Source organism: Parus major, chromosome 28 (assembly GCF_001522545.3).
Source record: "Parus major isolate Abel chromosome 28, Parus_major1.1, whole genome shotgun sequence".
In the NCBI taxonomy this organism is placed as follows: domain Eukaryota; kingdom Metazoa; phylum Chordata; class Aves; order Passeriformes; family Paridae; genus Parus; species Parus major.
In genome coordinates this window covers 3,701,046-3,701,937 of record NC_031797.1, presented here as the reverse complement: position 1 = coordinate 3,701,937, position 892 = coordinate 3,701,046, and the positions used below count along the sequence as shown (strand labels likewise).

General features: G+C 61.9%; 1 protein-coding gene across 1 annotated transcript in view; it reads right to left on the bottom strand.

Annotated features, from left to right (window-relative positions):
• The window catches only part of COMP (cartilage oligomeric matrix protein), a 10,173-nt gene extending 9,298 nt beyond the window's left edge, over positions 1–875 (bottom strand). Inside the window, exon 1 of the mRNA XM_015651493.1 lies at positions 779–875. Within this exon, the coding sequence (XP_015506979.1) occupies positions 779–875 (97 nt within the window). The remainder of the gene's footprint in view (positions 1–778) is intronic.
• Positions 876–892: the final 17 nt, after the last annotated feature.

Genomic DNA, 892 nt, shown 5'->3' with positions numbered 1-892 from the left:
TCCTGGGGTGTTCCAGAGCCACCACGGGATGTCCCAGAGCCACCAGAACATCCTGGGGTGTCCCAAAGCCACCACAAGGTGTTCCAGAGACACCACGGGGTGTGACAGAGCCACCCGAATGTCCTGGGGTGTCCCAGAGCCACCACAAGGTGTTCCAGAGCCACCACGGGGTGTCCCTTCACCCCCAGGCCAGCTCTGGGGTGTCCCTTCACCCCCAGGCCAGCTCTGGGGTGTCCCTTCACCCCCAGGCCGGCTCCGCAGGGGGAGCAGCAAAGGCTGGGGGTGAGGGGATGGAAGGAGCCCCGGGGAGGGTTTGGGGATGAGGGGCTCAGAGCTCAGACCACCCCCGGCAGTGCTGGGCTGATCCCACAGGGATTAACGGGATATTGGGAGGGAATTCCTGCCTGGGAGGGTGGGGAGGGGCAGGGATGGAATTCCCAGATCCCTGCATCCCTGGAAGTGTCCCAGGCCACCCTGGTGTCCCTCCCATGGCACGGGTGGCACTGGGTGAACTTTAAGCTCCCTCCAACCCAAACCATTCCCAGATTCTGGAATTCTGGGGCGTTGCTGGAAGGAAAGAGAAGCTTTTGGAGCCCCCTATCTCCCCTCGAGCCACGAGAACATTCTGGACACCAATCCCTGTGAGCTGTGGGGCCGGAAAAACAATCCCAGATATTGGGAATAGCCAGGAATAGCCGTGATCCCAGCTGTTCCCTTTGGATCACGGCTGGAATTGCCGGAGGGGGCAGAGGAGCGGAGGACACAGCCCCGCACTCACCGCACGCATCGCACTCCATCACCGTGTTCTTCAGGAATGTGATCTCCTTGATCTGGGGGGAAAAACAACCGGGATGAGCCCGGGCCGGGATCTGCATCCCGGGATTCCCGGGAC